The sequence below is a fragment of the Taudactylus pleione genome, unplaced genomic scaffold (genome assembly GCF_031769625.1).
Source record: "Taudactylus pleione unplaced genomic scaffold, aTauple2 ptg000367l, whole genome shotgun sequence".
Taxonomy (NCBI): domain Eukaryota; kingdom Metazoa; phylum Chordata; class Amphibia; order Anura; family Myobatrachidae; genus Taudactylus; species Taudactylus pleione.
This window is the reverse complement of record NW_028284768.1, coordinates 1,350,889-1,370,533: the sequence shown is the minus strand read 5'-3', so window position 1 is coordinate 1,370,533 and position 19,645 is coordinate 1,350,889. Positions and strand designations below refer to the sequence as shown.

The following is a 19,645-nucleotide window of genomic DNA, read 5'->3' as shown; positions in this document are numbered from 1 at the left end:
TGTAAATGATGGGGGACAGGTATGTGGAGATGTAAATGATGTGGGACAGGTATGTGGAGGTGCAAATGATGGGGGACAGGTATGTGGAGGTGCAAATGATGGGGGACAGGTATGTGGAGATGTAAATGATGTGGGACAGGTATGTGGAGGTGCAAATTATGTGGGACAGGTATGTGGAGGTGTAAATGATGAGGGACAGGTATGTGGAGGTGTAAATGATGTGGGACAGGTATGTGGAGGTGTAAGTGATGTGGGATAGGTATGTGGAGGTGTAAATGATGTGGGACAGGTATGTGGAGGTGTAAATGACGTGGGACAGGTATGTGGAGGTGTAAATGATGTGGGATAGGTATGTGGAGGTGCAAATGATGTGGGACAGGTATGTGGAGATGTAAATGATGTGGGACAGGTATGTGGAGGTGTAAATGATGTGGGACAGGTATGTGGAGGTGTAAATGATGGGGGACAGGTATGTGTAAGTGTAAATGATGGGGGACAGGTATGTGGAGGTGTAAATAATGTGGGACAGGCATATGGATGTGTTAATGATGGGGTACACGTATGTGGAGGTGTAAATGATGGGGTACACGTATGTGGAGGGGTAAATTATATTGCACAGGTATGTGGAAGTGTAAATAATGTGGGACAGGTACATGAAGGTGTTGTATTGATGGTAGATGGGTTTTTGAACTTGCAGATGAGAGGTAAAAGTGGTTATTCCAACTTTTTACAAACTTGAATAAAAATCTTTAAAAATTACTCTACAGACATTTTTCTGTACAAAATATGCTGAAAAAACACTCACTCAATATCATTTTTCAACCATTAATAAAAAGTACAAACATCAGCCTTTTGACACTTTTTAAAAACCTCCAGTACTTTCCTTATGGCCACTAACAGCCTTCTATATGGTCCTGCTATCTCAGTTGCCTCTTTTTTGCCCACTTTTTCACACATTTCTCCCAGGGTGCAGTTATTATTATTATCATCATCATCATTTATTTATATGGCACCACAAGTGTTCCACAGCGCCTTACAAAGTACATAGACAAATAAGTAACCAGTGACTTACATTACAATACAATACAGGACATGGATAATAAACATTGCTATATTAGTGACCTTTACGCCCACATAAGCAGTCAAGTGTTAGTTGCCCTAGTGGGGAGTAAGATAAATTAAATTACAGCAGGGAGAAGCACAAGAGGGTAGAGGGCCCTGCTCGAAAGAGCTTACATTCTTTAAGGGAGGGGTAGACAAACAGGAGTGACACAGAATGGGGTAGGCGGGGAGAAAGGAAGATGTAGCAGCAAGTTAGGATGACAGCTGGAAGGCTTTAATGAAGAAGTGGGTCTTAAGAGCTTGTTTCAATGATTGCAGAGAGGTGCAGAGTCTGATGGGGAGAGGGAGGGAGTTCCAAAGGTGGGGAGCAGCACGGGCACAATCTTGGAGGCGGGAGTGGGAGGAAGTAATCAATTGGCATGAAAGGCGGCGTCTATTAAGTGAACGAAGAGGGCGACTTAACATTCCTAATTGGATCTCATATTACTCGAGTGCACACATTCATGCGATGTCTACGACTTCCATAAAAAACACTCGCACCTAATTGGATTGAGTGTCCATAGTCTGCCCTGCCACACTGGAGCTCACAGTCACAATTCCCTACAACACAGACATCTGCCCACTTTTTTCTGAGGTCAATTAAACTACTTTTATATTTTTGGACTGTGGAAAGAAACCTGCACAAACACAGAAAGAACATACAAATGCAACACAGATAGTGTCATGGTGGGAATCAAACCCATGACACCAGCACCTCGAAGCAGCAATGCTAACCACTGTGCCACCATACCAGTACAATCTATGACAATATTTCTTTTTAATTGAGTTCCACTTTTAATTACATGATAAAGGGACTATAGCAAATATTCGCCCCAAATTTGATTAAAATCAACCTGAACATTTTTTTGAAAGAAACATTGACAACTGATTCTCAATAGCATTAATATACTGTGCATATTTTTACTAAAGTGTGATTAGTATACACAGACATGTAAACAAGCTTGTGACTGACTCCAGCCACTTCTGTTTAGTTCTAGATCCAGAGACAGTCAAGCAAGGGGTTGGTTAAGACAAGATCTTTGTGTATATATAACAGTATGTCTTATGACATTGTGTGCAGTAAACAGAGGACGTGTACCTTTCAGCAAAGACATCCACCTTCCCCAGATCATCCGACAGTCCAACCAGCGAGTCTAGAGTACCCACCTAATAGGGGAAAAATATTCACATGTTTAATGACCTTAGCAGCACAACTATGAGTAAATATTATGCGTGTATGAATGTGTATGTACATATATATATATATATATATATATATATATAAAAATAAATACAGATGTGTATATAAACTATTCTATGGCCTGACAATGAACAGAGGGCAATGATGATTAGGTCTTCCATTGTTTTTATTGCAAAGTATTCCACAACAAATGAAGTTGTGTTTTTAAGTACGGTACTCGTCTTTCGGGAATGAATGAAATTTAAACACAGAGACCATATGCAATTTTATTTCTGTTTCCTGTATACAGTCATCTCAGAGACTTCAAAATATGTGTGTCCGCTATCAGACCCTAAGAGCCCAGTCCTGTCTCGTTGGTAGCTTTTAACTGTCACATAAAAAAATACAATGTTGTATTTTACCCTAATAGATAGGGGCAGCCTAAAGTTTTTAAGATTTGTTCCCTGATTTTTTTTTTCTTTGCATATGAAACTATTTCTCTATCATTCTATGCAAACTGGAATGACTTTTTTTTATTTACAAATGAGCCCCAATATTCTTTATAACACTTTTAAATATTCTAGTTTAGTACAAAAATAAAAATAAAACAAATTCAATAATGGTGACGTATTGTGGGGTCATCTGATGAAAGCATTGGACTTGATTCTGAGTTACACGCAATTTCGAATGCAGCCGCATCTAGCGATTTTTCACATGCTGCGCATACGCCGCAAGATGCGTACGTATCTCTGCCAGCGTACACGTGTGATTCAGAGTCATGTGCATCTCAGCCATTTCCCTGCAGAGACTAAATTGGGGTTTCTGGGTGGTAACGGGGAGACGACAATGCGAACGCACGTAAGAGAACCATTTTGTGGGGTGATCTGTGTGTGTCATGGCCGTGTAACCAGAGTTACATGCTAGTCGTGTATAGGCAATAAGGATGCCAAATTGCACCTAGCATGGGATAAAAGTAAGTGCAGGTGATAGTGATGACCAGGGCTGTAACTAGGGGTGTGCGAGTGGTTCGGCCGCACAGAGCCCTGTGGGGGGCACCGCCGGTCACCCACTGCTCCTCCTTAGGACGCTTCAGACTTGACCACACCTCTGCCCTTACAGCCCCCAAAGCATCCTGAGGGGAGATGGCCTGCACCGGGCACCGCCAGCCATAGTTACGGCTTTGGTGATGATGACTGCTCTCGCGACCGGGGAATGTTGCGATCACATAGATGCGTACAAATCAGAATAAGGGTGTCTAGTTCCATTATCATTCCATCCGCAGCGGGGCATCCGGAGTCATGTTTGCATTAAGTACGACTAACAATCACAGTTAATTGTCCTCACTATGACAATAGAGAATTTAATATCACTTTTCTATGAGCCATCAAGGTAATTGCTAGACATATTCATGAACAGCACAACTACAAATTGCTTTAATTATTGGCATTGATAGAGATACTGTAAGACTGGAGGGGGTCAGATCAATGGCAAATATGTTTGAGCTCTGATCTGGTAAAATAGAACATCTCCCCCCTTTTATACAGCCTTGTATGGATCTTGAATGACCAACATCTGTTATTATACAGGTGACACACGAAGAAGCTGTAACTACATGTAAGCCTAGAATATGATGGCATTTGCAGAAAGCATAATTATTATAATAATAATAATAATAATAATAATTATTATTATTATTATTATTAATTAATAATAATAATAATAATAATAATACAAATAATAATACAAATAATAATAATACAAAAAATAATAATAATAATAATAATAATAATATTTATCAGATTATTAGCCACTAAAATCATATCAACACCATAAACCAGACCTGATGTAGCATATACATCATTATTAGACAGTGCTCATCTTGCTATCTATCCCAAGCTACACAAATATCTGAAATAAAATGAGCTTCATAGGTTTGTCTTTTTCCCATATTTTACCCTATTTTACATGACTGACAAAACAGTTATAATTGGGAGTTTCTTAAAAATGGAGCAAATAAAAATCTCCCTAAAGTCAGGCATCAGATTTTGGTAGTGTATTATAATATATTTCTATGTACCAATCATTTTCTAAACAAAAATAAAAATCCCACTTTAAAAGCTAATTGTTCTCTTTCATTTAGTAAACGTATAAAAGCCGGTGATCACACCTCATTTCACAGTGATCTGGTTCTATAACACTGTCTGAATTAGGAGCAGTTTGTTGGAGTCCTTTCCCCCAGTTTGTCAAAACCACCAGCAGCTGCATAGAGAGAACCATGGTGCCCTTACCTTCAGGTCAGGTATGACGAATTTGGCATTGTTGGACAGATTGGCTTTAGAGGTGACTGTGTTCATCCTCTCCAGAGATGCCAAATTGGTCTTATCTCCGGGGACCGAAATCAGCCAAAACTCAGACATCTTCCACCTCTAGAGTGAGCTCCCAATACTGCAAATAGTGATTAGAAAATGTTACTGTAAACTTTCCATACTGACAAATGACACAACTCCTGGAGCAACATGGGTTCGTTACAATAAGACAAGGTATCAATTCATATTGCATTGCTATAAAGCAGAGTATCACTTCATAGATTCTATTTCTGAACTATATTTTACAGGATTTAAAGTACAGTATGAAACTAATCACTATCCCAGTGTGATCAGCTGCAGAAAGCAAGTGACATAAAAGTTACTGAATGTACAATCCACCTCTCACCGGGAGAACAGATCAGGTGTCTTCTACCTGTGATATTACCTGGGTTTGGGATTACTGACATCTGCAGCTAGACAGAGGTGTCAGAGCCCTGGATCATGTGACATAGGTATTAAAGGCTGGCTTTAAAAATAAATCATGTGCATCTCAAATTATTGGAAAACTACAAGTCCCAGAATGGCTTTGGAAATGTTGAAACAGCAGGACAGCACAGGTTACCTGCCCTTGATAGAAAAAAAAATGATACTATTGCCATTTCCACCTTCTAAATGTGTAGATAAAAGATACAGATACACAATCACTCAGCTGTTACACTGTGCAAGAGACCCTACAGTGAGATGTGAGATAAGCTGTCTACACAGCACTATAGACAGGACCACTATCCTAGGCAGACCTGGCATTCACATCTGTGCAATGCTGCCTGCAGCTAATTCACATACTTGCATGGATCAGTAGTTGCTATATCTGAACCACGACCACCCACTTAGCCTAAAAGCCGTTTCTTACCTGAGTGTATGTGCCAGGCCTGTGCCAGTCTGGAGGATGCTCTGAGAAGCCCTCTCTTCTCCTCCCAGGTAGCTCAGGTGCTCCCTTTATGTCAGGCTCAGGTAGGTGGCACCTGTGACGTGTGATCTAGCTCTGGGCTATCCCTGCAGGATTAGCCAGCTCTTCTTGCATTGATGTCACTCACCCAGAGTCACCCTGATAACCATGGGCTGCCGCTGGCTGTTACAACTTTTACAAAGGAAAAAAGTACTTTATGCCAATATTAACTTGATGCATATTGCTGACATAGAAATTAGAGGGACACTAAACATAAAATAATACAGACCCAATAAAGAAAGACACATTGTGGCAAAGTAAAACTTCCCATATGATAACATGATAGTGTAATGTGCAGCTACACAAACACACAATTTTAACACTTCCCAGAATATAGAGACACTGACAGTAACACTTACAATCCTTTGCTCAATGGAGTTCACAGAATAGCATGTTGTAAGTTGTGTTATTGTTGTCATATGCATTACACTGTCCTCTGATAGCAGCAATTGTAAGCTCAGGTATCTGCAACATTTTTCATAGTGTCTTATTGCAAGGCAGTAGGAACATGGCTCCTGCTGCTGTCCTATCAGATATCTGGCTGAAACATTTGCAATTAGTAAATAATTTAGATTAAAATAAAATTACAGTTAAGGTGAGTACACACTAGACGATTTGCTCCATGAGCGCCATCGTCTAGTGTGTCCGCGGCAGGGGTAGGCAGGGGTGTGCTCAGTGTCGTTAACGACACTGAGCATAAACACTGAACAATATCATGAACGATATTGTTCAGTACCGGGCTCCCTCCCTCATTCCCGAACATGCAACAACCTAACAATATTGTCAGGTTGGCCTGCATTTCCAGGCGATGAATGTCAAAGACCAAAGACCAGCGGGAGCGCGCATCGCTGGTCATTATTGATGAGCGTTTTTGTGCAAAAACTGAACAATATTTTGGAAGACTGAATGATAACAATATCGTTATTGTTCCGTCGTCCAAAATTTCGCCCAGTGTGTACGCACCTTTTGGTGTAGTGATGCTTTACATTTCATATAGCCATTATTGAGTTATTTGACATAAAATATAATAATAATAATAATAATAATAATAATAAGGACCCCACTGTTTGCTAATATGCATGCAAATAGTGGTGTAACTACTGTGGATGCAAGGGGTGCTGCTGCTATGGTGCCCAAGCTGTGGCCCGCCACTCCCCTGCACCCAGGCACGCATACAAGGTGGTCTGGTCCAGGCAGGGCCACTGAGGGGGCCCCGGGTGTCAGCAATGTAGATTTGGTGCCAGATTGCCAGCTGGCAGGCAGTCATGGAGAGACAGCGCCACCATTCGCAAGACAATCAGAGCTTGCGGACTGGCAGCCAATCAGCAGTGATGGTGCCTGATTGGCTGCTGGTCCACGAGCTCCGATTGGTTCAAGACCTGCGCCAAATTCAAATTGCGCTGATGCTGTATGTCCGTCTGCCTATTGGTGTGCCAGCTGTAAATAGCTGGTGGCCCGGCCCCAAATCCACACCTGCTGGCTGCTGATGGCACACAGGGGGAGGCGAGATGCTGATGGAAGGAAACGGGAAGGTGAGTTGCTGGGGGAGGGCATAATGTGTAAGGGCACTAGTATTGTGTAGAATAATGTGATATATGGGGCACTACCATTATGTGGCATAGTCTGTAAAGGCAATACTGTGTGGTTAAATGTGTAAGGGGCATTACTGTGTACTGTGTAGTGTAAGGAGCATTACTGTGTAGTTCCAATGTATAAGGGGCACTACTACTGCGTGGCATAATGTGTATAAGGGGTACTACTGTGTGGCATAACCTGAATGGGCTCTGTGAATAATAATCTGAACAAACAGACAGACAGACAGACAAGCTTTCTCGCTTATTATCTAGATTATAAGTCTCTGCACAAGGAATAGTTGGGGGCAGAAGTAAGAACAAGATGTCAAGTTGGGAGCTGGAGCCAGGGGCAGACAGTCCAGATTACATCAGATAAGATTCCTCTTCCTCTCCCCACCCTCTCTCCTCCTTTTCCCTACCCTCTCCCCTCACTCCACAGCAACCAGGAGGCAGGGCAGGTGGATGGAGATTTATGTGCAGCTCCAGTGTCGGACTGGGACATGAAGGGCCCACCAGTGGAAGGCAGTGCTAGGGGCCCATGCTTAAAATTTGTGGCCAGCCACCACAGAGCTTAGCCAACCATTATAGAGGACACAACCTACAGACAGCATGGATAGTACAGTGCATGGTCTTGTATATTCCTGTTCTACCAGGTAACTGATCAGAAAAAATCAGAAGAGGAGGTGGGGCCCCCAGGCAGTGAGGCCTCCCAGGGATTTTCCCTGACAGTCCAACCCTGTGCAGCTCCCTGCATGAAGCATGGTGCCCTACACGCCAGCGTACTGTGCGTAATGGTCGGACTGGCGCTGGCTGGTGCCTGAGTCATGCGTTGGTTGTGCCTACAAGCTCAGTTTCTGTTTGCTTAGATGTCAGGGCAAATAGATTTGTGAGTGGCGCTTCATCTGCCAGTGATTCACTATTCTTGCCAGCTCTTAACTAGAGTAAGGGCCTGCCCACTGTATTACCATCTACAGCCATCATCATTAGAATAGGTGCTGGGTGCAAGAGATCTGGCGCCAAAAACAAGCATCCCATCTCCATCCGCTGACAGGAGCGTGCACAGAAGTGGAACGATGTCTACATGGAAGAACACTGAAACAGAAAAAGTAGAGAGATCACGACAAAACTCCTGGCTCTGAGTATTAAATTTAAATAATAATGACGAGATAAATATCAATAAATATTACATAAAACATAAAACAATATTACATAAAAAAAACATTGTCAAAACCTGCAGCAAGTGTAAGAAGTTGAGCAAAAACTTCGGAATGATGAAAAGAATCATAGAATGAGATACACTGCGCTGGATCAATGTTCAAATGTGATAGTACTACATGAACAATAAGGCTCAAATATTATGGTAAAAATAAATAAATTAATTTATTTTATTTATTTATTAACAGTTTCTCACATAGTGCAGCATATTCCATTGCGCTTTACAATTGGAAGCATTAATAGAACAAAACTGGGTAGTAACAGACATATAAGTAGGAAGGCCCTGCTCGCAAGCTTACAATCTATAGGGAACTAGGAATTGACACACAAGGATAGGTGCTATATATAGCATTTTGGTCCAGCCAGAATGCAAAGCAAATGATTTTACTATTGGACTGCAACAAACACAACAATGTAACAATGATTAAAATTACATCACAATAAGTATCCAGAGTTGAACCAGTGTCTCTAGTTTCTTTTAATCAATTAGTTTAAAAAAGAACTGCACTATCTTAATAAGTGGGATCTTAATAATAATATACTTCCACCAGTGCAAAATAACTGTTGTCCTCAGTATAGAGATGCATAATAGTGAGTTTTAGCAACCAATGAAATAGCGAGGGATGTTAGTCTCAATGTATTACCTCTGCAGAGTTGTAGTGGCCTGTGCTGGCGTCCCGGCAGAGACAGTAGATGTCCGACTGACAATCAGAATCAGCCCCTTCATTGCCAAATACAGGCAGCAGCAAAGGGTGAAAAGTCCAATCGCTGCTTCTGGATACTCCCTTTCATACTCCCTCCCCTATCATGCTCCAGAGTTTTGATATAAAAACTGTGTTTTTATACATGTGTACCTCCCCAGCTATTGACCTCACCGCACGTCACTGTTTATTAACTACCCCCCAACGCCTACTGTGATGTATGCAGCTTGATCTATGACCTGCAAACCTGCAAATTCATTTGTTCTGAGGAATGGGATTGCCAGCAAGCCTCCCAACTAGCTGTATGCAGGGGAAAGGGAAAGAAATTTCACTCCCCTACCTGCTCTAACTGTGGGGGAGATGTATCAAACTATTGAGAGAGATAAAGTGGAGAAGTTGCCCATAACAGCCAACTAGCTTCTACCTATAATAAGCTGATTGGCTGCTATGGGTAACTTCTCCACTTTATCTATTTGATACATCTCACCAGTGGTGTAACTAGGGCAGGGCCTCTGGGGCTCGTGCCCTGGGTGCCGTGGGACCAGTGGCGCGGGGGCCCCCACCGGCCACGGTACAGGCCCGACCTAGTCAGCCAGTGTAGTGCAGACACATTTACACACACATTGCCACCGGCGCCGGTACTACCTGGCGGCGATGTGTGTGTTAGGCAGCCAATGAGAGTTAGACAGACTCTCATTGGCTGCTGCGCCCACTGCCAGAGCTGGGCTGGAGCTCATTCATGAGCTCCGCCTTCCGGCTCCTGCAGTAGGTGATGGGAGAGACGTCATGATGTCTCTCCCATAATGCAGAGCGGGACCGAGCGGGAGGATGGAGACGGAGGAGCAGCGGCAGGAGCGGGGATTCAGGCAAGCCTGTTTTTTATGTTTTATGTATGTTTGTATGTATGTATGTATGTATGTGATAACTACTGGGGGCCTGCATAAGGGGTACCACTACTGGGGGGGCACTGTGTAAGGGGCACTAATGGGGGCCTGGCTGCATAAGGGGGACCACTGGAAACTAATGGGGGCCTGCATAAGGGGGACCACTACTGGGGGAACTGTATAAGGTGGACCACTACTGGGGTACTGTATAAGAGGCACTACTGGAGGCCTGCATAAGGGGGAGTACTACTGGGGGCACTGCATAGGGGGCACTGCATTAAGGTGCATATGGAATGGAATGGAATGTTCCCAGAGTGACGAGAAAGGGGTGTGTAATGTTGACACGCCCCATTTTTCAGTGGCCTCGTCTCTTGTGGCATGTGGCCATGCCCATTTTGCACACATATAGGGCGGCTCCTTTTTTAAATTTGCCCTGGGCTCCAAATACCCTAGTTACACCTCTGCATCTCACCTTGTGGGAACAGATATGGTGCCACGTGCATGCCCATAGTCACATGATCTCACATAAATGCTCCCAAAGGACAGATTTGGAAGCTTGCTGATGGAAAATCACATCCAGATCAATTTTCATTCCACAAGGTAGGAATATAGGACATGAATTACTAACGCGCTCTGTAAACAATAGCAGCTGTTTACTGAACAGTGACTAATGGAAATGGCACAATTGTCACTATCATAGAGAACTATTAGTGGCAAAGGTGTTAATAGCATAGCTCAACCCTCCTTGAAAGAAGAAACCAGGAGACTATTCTCTGTAACTGTGGAGAGTAGCTGAAAAACTAAACTTTCAGTATTGAGGCTGTAATGTCAAATAATGGCCCTCATTCAGACCCACTCGCAAGCGGGCGCACGTACATTAGGCGTACGTACAAAAATATTTAAATTCAATGGCTCGCTCGTATTTTCGTTCGCATCTAAAATTCCTCCCTAAACTCTGACGACCCCTCCTCTAACTAATGAGCGTACGAAATAGCGAGCGTACATCCCCGAAATGGCTTGAAAGGAACGCACGCACAAGTATAAACAGGAAGTGGCCTTGTCAGATGTCGATTACCTGCTCCTTTATTCTGCCTACCTCCATCAATCGTATCATGCCAATCAATGTATCAATTAGCTTAATTGTTTGTTTTTTTCAACACAATGCAAGAAACTTTACTCTTGTCCGTGTTTGTGTTTACCCGCAGAATACGTACGGATGAAACATTCGCTTTTATTGTTCAAAAAACATGTGAACCACAATTAAACAATTGTACTATTGCTGTGTATCCCCGCATATTTCCCTGGGTTCATTTCTTTATTTAAATTTGCTTACGCATGTCACTGCATCAAGCCTATCATAACTCTCCAGAGATTTCTGGCCCTGTCGAACACATGACTCATACACTAACCAATAAAATTGCTCCTGTTAATTTCCAAAATACATTAGCCAATCAGAAATTTTTTACACACTTTATCAAAAATGTTTTTTACGAAAAACACCATTGCCATCATGAGAGCCTCCGCATTCACCAGGCGCGAGCTGCTGGTGCTTACGGAGGTCATGGATCGTCGGATCACCAGTCAACCTCAACCCATGACCAACCGGCAGAAGCGCTCCGCGTATGCGGAGGCACGGTCCCGCCTGCGGTCCTTCGGCTCACGCCGCAACATCGGGCAGCTGGAGCGCAGGTGGTCCGACCTGCAACGGCGAACGCCCCGCTTGCTGGCATGCTTTCGCATGCAGATCCTGGCAAGTAAGTGTTATGTATTGTGGTTGAAATGTTTGTGTTTGTGGGGCAAACTGCGTGTGCATGTTTTCCTGTCTGTCCTATTTATTATTTGTACTCATATCTGCGTGTGCATGTTTTCCTGTCTGTCCTATTTATTATTTGTCCTCATATCTGCGTGTGCATGTTTTCCTGTCTGTCCTATTTATTATTTGTACTCATATCTGCGTGTGCATGTTTTCCCTCTATTTCTGATTTATTCATTCTACTGCTATTTGGCTTATTTGTTGTTTTTTTTATTTTTTTTAGTTTTGTTGCCCGGATTTGTCCATAAACTAACCGCAATTTCTTTGTCATATTTTAGGGGGACAGCCAAGACTCCGCCGTCACCGTCCGTCCAGACGGCGTTCCCGGCCACTATCCCCAACCCCCAGCCAACACTCCACCCCAAATCTTTCCCCTATTCCCCACTCCTCCCAATCCTTTCCAGACCCTCTCCCGGAAATGTCGGGCCTCCTTCCCCTCCGTCCCACTTCCCCCTCTCCTCCACCCACCCCTCTTCCAATTACCCCCTCCCCGGAGTCCATCATAACTCCTCCCCATTCTTTGGGGAATGACGGATCCTCCGAGGAGGATCATGGAGGTATTTCCGGAGCTCCCGTTTTGGCTCCCGGTATGTTTTTTTTTTGTTTTTTTTTAAAGCAAAAACTGTTTGTATGTAATCATGTGTCGTGCCTTTCTTCGTGTTTTTGTGGCTTGACTTTTGGTGATTTTGAAGGTTTGCCTTTACCTCTTCCTGGTGATTTCAACATACACATATCATACCTGTGGGAATTTTTACCTAGGCCTTGTATTTTTGCCAGCCCCCCCTCTTTTTTTTTTTTTTTAACAAATATCTTTGCCACAAAAAAAAGCCAACAAAATATTAGGCCAATTTGTTTGTGTTTAAACAATAAATTTAAAACAAAAAACTGACATTGTATTGTGACATTATTGAACAAATGGGTTACATTTAATCCTGGCCCTAAAGGCAAAAACTGACCCTCTTAAAAAAAAAAAAAGGCCTCTTTAAGGAACGTTTAAAAAATCACATAGCGATGCAAATTCCACAGTAAACCAAAAAAAAGGGGAGCTAATTAAAACATGATGACATTATTGTTACAATAGGCCATAACCAACAAATTGTGGCCAAAATAAAACACCAAAAATGTACGCTAATTGATTGTGTAATCATGACATTAGCAGCTCTGATTTCCACCTGCGTACGCTTTTGTGCTATCCCAATAAACTGCTTTCCAAACACATACCAAGCCGGTTTTCAATCCAACACTAATTATTTTACTGACCAGCCGCGATTAATCGCAGCACCATCGTTGAGTCCAGGGACGGAGGAGAAGGCCATCGCCAATGTGGTCGAGTAATCCTGACCCTAAGCTGTGCGAGCATTTTGAAGGGAAAGCGGATGTTCCAGTGACGTATGAGACGGTCCGAACACATTTGACGTTCGCATCTGCTAATGTATGTACGCCCCAAAAACGCCTCGCCACGCCTGCGTTTTTTCATCTCCACCCCCGTCAACACCCAAAAACGCCCTGTTCTGTCAATCACATTTGACATGTCACTTCCTGTACGCTATTTTAGGAACGAGAGAAAAAAAACTCGCAATCTGCCGTACGCACATGCGCAGTGTAACACCGACGCATGCGCGGTTAGTCAACATCGGAACGCAACGAGCGTACTGTTGTTAACGTGCGGCTCTGAATGAGGGCCAATGTTCACTTCGACTACTTAGGCTCAGGGGTCTGACACCTCTTCTGGTCCCACTCTTCACCATGAATGATGGAGATAAAAATGTCATTAGTCACAATTTCTCTAGCAGCTAACGACAGACCCAGCAATAGGTATAGGGTTTTCAGTTGATAGAGGGCTATTCGCAAGAACAAATCAAGGGTCTGATTCAGAGCCGGACGCTCTGACAAGAGCGCTCGCTCAGAATCAGGGCCCTCCTACCTAATATTGGAGCGGCCTCCTGGCCGCTCGCATAGCTGTGGGTGACCACCCACAGCTTTGCGAGTGGCCAAAAAGATGGTCGCGATGGTCAAGACCATCGCGACCATCGGGCTTGCGATGAGACCCTGCGGTAGGGTCTCGCAGCCGCAAGCCCAGGAGTGCTTTTGGCTCTATCAGAGCCAAAAGCACTCCCACTGACATCACTAGTGATGTCAGTGGGGCCGGCCCCAGACGGTAGGCGTTCCCATGGGAACGCCTTCGTCTGGGCAGCAACTCCCCCGGCACACCCACCAAAGGGGGCGTGCTGTCAATAAACATCGACAGCACGCCCCCTTTGGTGCGAGACCCATAGCAACGGCTTGGCCGTCGCTATTCGGGTCTCGCGCATGCGCACAATGGAGCTCCCTCCGTCGTGCGCATGCGCACTAGGGCACCATTGACCTGCTTGCGAGCGCTCAGCGCTCGCGAGCGGGTCAGAATCAGGCCCCAAGTTTGTAGGTTATAGACTCCTGCATACTAAGGTTTGTTTTTTTGGAAGCTTTGCTACCCATCAACAGCTAGTGGGCACTAGGCAGCCTATTACACACCTCAGTGTCTAGGATATTTGTTCTGTTGTTGGCACGAGGACAGTTGTTGGCACCGGGACGTTGTTGCAATTACAGTTCCTCCTTTATTGTACACCACACAGTGGACCTCATTCAGAGCCGGTCGCACAGAGCGTGCGGTCGGTCTGAATGAGGGGAGGACCTCTTGAATTTTCAAGACGTCCTCCTTTGCGGTGGTAAGGCTGTGGGTTAACACCCACAGCCTTACGACCACCTAAGGTGATGGTCGCGATGGTCAAGACCATCGCGACCATCGGGGCTTACGACGAGACCTTAGGGTAGGGTGCCCTCCTCTGTTGCGGTCATTAGGCTGTGGGTTAACACCCACAGCTCTAACGACCGCTTCGGTGATGGTCGCGATGGTCAGAGACCATCGCGACCATCGGGGCTTACGACGAGACCCTAGGGTAGGGTCTCACTTGTCGTAAGCCCCGGAGAGCTTCTGGCTCTATCTGAACCGAAAGCTCTCCACTGACATCACTAGTGATGTCAGTGGGGCCGCCCCCAAATGGTAGGCATTCCCATGGGAACGCCCCCATTTGGGCTACCAACCCCCCGGCCCGCCTTCCAAACGGGGCGAGCTGTCAATCAACATCAACAGCTCGCCCCCTTTGGATCGAGACCCGCTACGACCGGCGCTGTCGGACGTAGCGGGTCTCACGCATGCGCACGACGGCACCGGCGCCGTCGTGCGCATGCTCTGTTGGGGGCCATCGACCCGGTCCGAGCGCATCGGCGCTAATGACCGGGTCTGAATGACCCCCAGTGTCCCTCTGCGATTTGGACCTTGTAACGCGTCTTCTCAAGAACACTGATGGCAATAAGATTGGTTACTAGATCTGGCAGAAGTAATACATCTTTTATGTTTGTGACACTATTCCCCTAATGTTTACAGGCTCACATGACTCAAATTATTTGAAGTAACTTTCTTTACAACATTACAGCTAAATTGCCTTGTGGCTCCTGAGTCCATGTATCAGCAATCTTTGCACTGATTGTCTCCTACATTTAACGCTGACTCTATTTTTCTGTCATGCTTACATGCTGAAATATCACTTGGTTCACTTGCTCTATATGCTGAGGTCTTATGTCCAATTTTGTGACACTTGAAGCACATATTAATGGGAGTACACACCTGCGTATATACATAGACTGGTGGCAATAGAGCATAGACACACTGGCAAAGATATACAGCAGTATAGTGGTGGTGGAGTCATGGATGTTGCAGGGTCACTGGCTTTTGTAATGTCATCTCTTCTTACCATTAGGGAGACTCTCATTGACACGTCTTCCCCCTGTGGAGGACAGAGCTAAAGACGCACGGTATGGCCTGGCATGTGCAGTAGCACATGCCAGGCCATAGGGTTGGAGGTCATTCCTCTGACAATCCTGTGCACTCTCATAACAAACTTTGGAGCTACAGAAGGCCAAGCTAGATATGACAGACAAGGAAAGTTCCCCACCATCAGCTACAGCTATTATGCTGATGTATAGATCAAGTGCTATTGCACATAAGTTGTATGAGTATGGTCCCCTAAATGTAAAACACTGATTAATATGTTTATGATTTACAAATAAAGAATAATGGTCATAATCGTATGATGAAGTAAAGTTACCCCTACATTTCAAACATGATTCTAGTGAATACTAAATGGTATCCTCTGCGAGATACTAAGGAAAGGTGGTCCTGCTGGGAGATGGTGGGCGTAGCACTGTGAATCGCATCATTGAAGCCCCTCCTGTGATATGTGACACTGTGCAGCAGGAGGTGGGACCCCAAATATAATTACTTACTGGGGAAGTGGTTGATATCAAGAGGCTGGTCTAATCTCTCTGGAATGTGGGAGAATTCCCCAAAATTTGTGAGTCTGCCGGACATGGACAAGTATTTGCTGTGTCCCTTGCATTTACTTAACACCAATGGGCAATCACCCTTAGGGCAACAACAATTATAACCTGTTTATTGATCTTAGGGCCTGATTCAGACCCGGTCGCTATGAGCGTACGCTCACACGATGCGTATGCACATATTTGAAAGTGACGCAGGGGGGAGCGATTGCTCGCCAAGGCATAAGTATGCCCATTTTACCTCTCCGAGCGTTCGCTTTGTGTATGCAGACTCCCCTTAGCGAATGCAGAGACGCCCACTGCCCCAGATTGTGAAAACATTGGTACATCGACCACTATCGGATGTGAACGCAGTGCTTGTGGTAGCTTTTTTCTACAGCAAGTATTGTGAGGAAAACAGAGTAAAAAAATGGCTGGTAACGTGTACTATGACGCTGCCTGTTAATTATGCACGCCTCTAAAACGGCGTTGAAACACTCAGACACGCCTGCGTTCTCACCTCCACTCCCCCGTTTTTACTGGACTGCCCTTGTTACCACCCACAAACTGCCTCTCCTGTCACTCACTCTGCTGGGCTGGCTTTGCTGTGCGAGCGAGGGATCTGCAAACGCACTGTGTAGTTTGCACACGTGCACTGCGATGCATACGCATGCGCAGATTAGCAACCATCGGCAATAGCGAGCGCACTGCGGATAGCGACTGGGTCTGAATCAGGCCCTTACTTTTAATGTCAGGTTATCCATTTATTTAATAGATAGTTGTTTACAAAATGCCGGAGAACAAATATTGATTGTGGGAATTGGAGTATTTATTTATTAACACATTTATTTTACTCATTCATATCAGTCCTTTTTGTTAGAAGCCAATAAACTTACCTCCATAGTTTTTTTTATGGGTTGTGGCAGGAAACCAGACTTCCTGGAAGAATCCGATGCAAACACAGGGAGAACATACAACACAAACAGGGCTTTGGTGGGAATCAAACCCAAGACCTCAGTGCTGTCAGGCAGCAGGCTAATCATTGTGTCATGGTGCATTATTGTACATTGTAGATGCTCCACAACCCTTCTAAAACACTAGGCTGACCCTAATTCCACCCTTGTATGGATGGACACCACCTGACTGGCACATTTCAAGGGAAAATAATGTTCAGAATCAGTATCAAATCTTTAGATACTGCAACTGTCTTCGAGAAATTATCAGGAAGAAATCACAATTACAAAAGGCTCTGTTCCTGTACTTCCATCTTAGGGGGGAATCCAATTGCGGGTTTGATATTTAAAACCCCCCTGCAGCACTGGGTTTTTCCTGCAGCTGCGGGGTTTTGCTATTCAATTAGATGACTGAAAATGGGACACCACAGTGATTTCTATAGAAATCACTGCATTTTTCTCGCACCTCCAGAGCAAGTCTGATTTTTCCTAAAATAATTCATATTAGGAAAAATCAGCGGGACTTGCTTTGGGCCCCCGCACCCTCCCTGAGGACTAATTAAGCGATTGGAAGTTTCCAATTAGCTTAATTAGTCCTTAATTACTCACCTTCCTAAGTGGTGTCTTATGCATCCAGCGTTGGTAGCCGGGTCTTCTGCAGCAGAGTATGTGTTTGCAGGGTTGGACTGGCCCACAGTGGTACAGGGGAAATCCACGGTGGGCCCCACTGCCTGTGGGCCCACCCCCATCCTCTAGGTGTCAGGTTCCAGACCTCAAATTATAGACTTTTACTCTTTTAGATGGTCAGTTACCAGGAACACTGATCAGCATGGAGGCTTGGTCCCTTCTATACAAACTACACCAAGATTTGCCTATTTGTTAGCCAAGCATCTGTGGTGGCTGGCCACACCCCCTCTTGTGGATGACCACACCCTTTAAGCATGGACCCCTGCCACTGTTTACCCCTGATGGGCTCTTCATGTCCCAGTCCGACCCTGTGTGTTTGTAAGTGTGTATGAGTGTTGTGTGCATGAGTGTGTGTGTGAGTAACCCCCAGTATGTGTGACCAGGCTGCCATCAGGGGGGACTGCCGGGACTGGAGTCCCGGGACCGGACAGAGAGGGGCCCGTGTGGCAGTGGTGTGGATTGGTGCCGGGCTGCTGCCCGCCAGCTGATTGCAGCTGGCGGACTGGCAGACAGCCATGGAGAAGCAGCAGCGGCACTTCAAACGACACCGGACGCGAATCAATCGGAGCTTGCGGACCAGCAGCCAATCAGGAGCGGCGGCAGAAGTGGCTCCAGATTGACTACCGCTCTATGAGCACCGGTCAGCTCATGGACGTTGTCAAGTTTGAAGTGCCTCTGGTGCTGCTGCTTCTCCATGGCTGTCTGTTGGTCCACCAGCTGAGGGCGGCGGATTGGCGTCAATCCACCTCTACTCTCTCCCATAAGTTCCAGTTCAATTTAACTGCCTGCCCAGTGCCCTGCATTCTGCACTGACGGAGACCACGCAGCACAGGACAAGAGGAGGCATGACCAGCAGCTAAAGAGGTAAGTGACCAGTCACCAGCTGTCCACATTTGCTCCAAGCCCAGTCTGGCCACACATGGTCCCAACTGACCTGACCCATTCCTCCCCGGCCCACACCTGACTCTTTCATCCCCTGCATGCTTGTTTGTCCAACAATAGTCTACGTCTGCTTCTCCCTGACCCCAGTGTGCCTGTCATTGTCACCCTCTGTCTCTCTCTCTTTGTTTTCCCCCCTTATCACCAATTATGTATGTGCACTTGTCTCCTCTGCTCCTGCCCATGTTTGCATTTGCCATGTGTGCCACTAGGGTCCCCATAGTAAAATTGGCCCACCTAGGTCCCCCCCCCCTCGGTCCGCAGGTGCAAGGTTTTTGGGTTTTTTTACCTCGCTAAACCTAGCCTCCCAATTGAATATGCCCCTTAATTTATGACTGCCATCACCTCAGGCGTGTCGACCATCTGGCTGCCTCTTCTGAGAGAGGCAGCCAGCTCGGCACAGCTGGGGGGCGTGTCACTGTATTGATGGCGTGGCGGGGGAGCATGACAGCGTGATTGCGTCATCACGTCCAATGCTGAGATTACCAGCATTGTGTTGCTGGGGCAGGGCCACGATGACGCGATTCAGGGCAAATCTCGTCATTAGCTGCCCCCAGAGTGTCCAGTTATCAAAGGTAGGAGCGGACGCCAGCAGGGAGACTTGCCCACTCTTCCAGGAGGCCGAGAGTGATGCCCTATTTTTGTGAGGCTCCCCACCATTTCGGGAGAGTAGGCAAGTATGCATCACCTGTGGTGAAACACCTTTCTTATCAATGAACTAGTTCTACACAGGCGACTGCAAGTATGAGGGAAGTACAGGAACAGAGCATTTTGTCACTCCTGAAATGGGTCATGTTGGGAAGTATGCAACGATAAGAAAGGTAAAGAGTCGACCAGACAGATTTCAGTGATTCCAGCCACAACATGGCGCATATTGCACAAGTTGCACTTGTGCCAGCCAAAAGATGGCCAGTTCACTGTGAGCGACGG

At 45.4% G+C, this 19,645-nt stretch overlaps 1 protein-coding gene across 1 annotated transcript in view; it reads right to left on the bottom strand.

Annotated features, from left to right (window-relative positions):
- ATP6V1C2 (ATPase H+ transporting V1 subunit C2) overlaps positions 1 to 5,554 on the bottom strand; it is a 43,830-nt gene extending 38,276 nt beyond the window's left edge. Inside the window, exons 1-3 of the mRNA XM_088444591.1 lie at positions 5,498 to 5,554; positions 4,570 to 4,726; positions 2,201 to 2,268 (exon numbers count right to left, since the gene is read on the bottom strand). Coding sequence (XP_088300717.1) covers positions 2,201 to 2,268; positions 4,570 to 4,698 — 197 coding nt within the window. The 5' untranslated portion in view covers positions 4,699 to 4,726; positions 5,498 to 5,554. The remainder of the gene's footprint in view (positions 1 to 2,200; positions 2,269 to 4,569; positions 4,727 to 5,497) is intronic.
- Positions 5,555 to 19,645: the final 14,091 nt, after the last annotated feature.